This window comes from Olea europaea, chromosome 8, assembly GCF_002742605.1.
Source record: "Olea europaea var. sylvestris chromosome 8, O_europaea_v1, whole genome shotgun sequence".
Taxonomy (NCBI): domain Eukaryota; kingdom Viridiplantae; phylum Streptophyta; class Magnoliopsida; order Lamiales; family Oleaceae; genus Olea; species Olea europaea.
This window is the reverse complement of record NC_036244.1, coordinates 4,347,085-4,349,047: the sequence shown is the minus strand read 5'-3', so window position 1 is coordinate 4,349,047 and position 1,963 is coordinate 4,347,085. Positions and strand designations below refer to the sequence as shown.

General features: G+C 46.4%; 1 protein-coding gene across 1 annotated transcript in view; it reads right to left on the bottom strand.

Moving 5' to 3' along the window:
- Positions 1 to 1,859: 1,859 nt before the first annotated feature.
- LOC111398192 overlaps positions 1,860 to 1,963 on the bottom strand; it is a 1,275-nt gene continuing 1,171 nt past the window's right edge. The window contains exon 3 of the mRNA XM_023025127.1: positions 1,860 to 1,961. Within this exon, the coding sequence (XP_022880895.1) occupies positions 1,860 to 1,961 (102 nt within the window). The remainder of the gene's footprint in view (positions 1,962 to 1,963) is intronic.

Sequence of the window (1,963 nt, the reverse complement as noted above, 5' to 3'; positions counted from 1 at the left end):
ATACCCCGACCACACAGGCCACGGAGACTCCTACTGGTCCACCTCGGTCACATCCTCGGCCAAGGAGTACTCCCGAGGTTGTTGACCTCGAGGATGAGGTTCGACCTATGCCCTCTTTCCAAAACCAGGAGCCTGACTGGTGTCCTCTGGTGTCAAGCATCATGGACAAGTACAGGAAGGACCTCGGTTTTGATGAGGGCATGAAGGCTTTGGAATCTCTTACTCTGAAGGTAAGCTCGCCCATTCTACTTTGTTTAAAATACAAGGTTTAAAAAGGTTTAAACACTGTGATTATTTTAAGCTCGGGTTTATATGTTGTAGGCTTTGAGCATTGCCCGAGGCCTTTCTCTGAAGGGGAAAGATGAGGCCCAAAAGACTACTGAACTCGAGGACTCTTCTCGAGCACTGGAGAAGAGGATAGCCGACTAGGAGGCTGAACGGTTTCTTCTTCGGAAGGAGCTCGAGGATTCGAAAAATGATGCCCATAGAGCTCGAGAAGAGGCTAGAACTGCTAAGGGCGAGGCTGAAGGTTTAAAGCTCGAGATCGAGCATTTGAAGGTTGATTTTGAGGCTCGCCTGGCTGAAGCTCGAGGGGTCGCGATTGAGGACTTTAAAATGTCCGAGGAGTTTAACGGCCTCAAGGGAGAGTATGCCATGGGCTCGGCTCGTACTTCCATGCCTTCAAGGAAGCTCGGGCGTTTTTGAGATCGAAGCCCGATGCTAATCCCGAGGATCTAAAGAACATCCCTGAGATTGCTGATACTCTCGAGCTGTCAGAGTCCGAGGAAACCGTCGAGGACCAAGAGGTCGATGTTGACGGCGAGGACGCGGTGGAGGAGCAGGGGAGCACAGCCTCGGGAGAAAGGGCCGAGGACTTAGATTAGTTTTTGTTTGTTTTTTGTATGATGATAGCCCTTCCGTTTTGTAATTTGAACATGTATTTAACTCGATGAATTATTTTCCTTCTGCTGTCAATGTATCTCGATCATTCAATAGCCCGAGGTTAGATGGTTACTCGACGCCTAGAGTAGTGAAACACCTCGAGGACATATTCGTGAATATTATAACGAACACAAATTCATCCCGGGGACTCAAACTGTAAAATTATTTGGGAACATCATTGTTGACCCCGAGCATTAAGCAAGTTACCACGAGGACTAGATAGTAAAATTATCTTGGAACATCCAAGTGTGAACCCCGAGCATATAGACAAGTTACCTCGACGAGTAAAGAAGATTAATTATTTTCGACGACTAATTAATCATCTCGACGATTGAGAATAACTCAATTTTTAAACAAGTGACAATGCCGAGGACAGTATAGTTTTCTACACACTCAACACTCGAGGATTAAGTTCAAGGGATGGTCGTCCCCGAGGAGTAGGAATAATTGTGACCGACCTTTGCACATGAGTTTATCCCGAGCTTTTATTTTCAGGCTTGGACGAAAATACAAGGATATATGGTCGGGATATATGTCCTCGGTATTTATACTTGTGCTGCACTATTTTGATGTGCTGATTATGAGCTCCAAGATTTTGGTGCTTGCTCGAGGCAAGGTTTTAGACGGCTTGCTCGAGGCCAAGGCTTAAAGGGGCTTGCTCGAGGCCAAGGCTTACATTGGCTTGTCAAGGACAAGGCTTAAAGGGGGCTTGCTCGAGGGCAAGGCTTTAGACGGCTTGCTGGACGCAAAGCAAACTATCGGGTCGTCATACCCAGGGTTTAGACTTATTAATTGTTTGGACTGGACTTGGATTTATAATGCATCCAAGCTGCCTACGTACCCAAACAGGATCAAGCCGAACGTAGTTCATTACAAAAGAGAACGGAAAACATGCATGGGCACGCAGGCCCGCAAAACTAGAAATAAAATGCAGAAAAAGAAAATCTCCTCAAAGGCGTCGGGAATTTTACTTGTAATATATTTTCAGATTGTCGGCATTCCAGGGCCTCGGAAGAGGTCT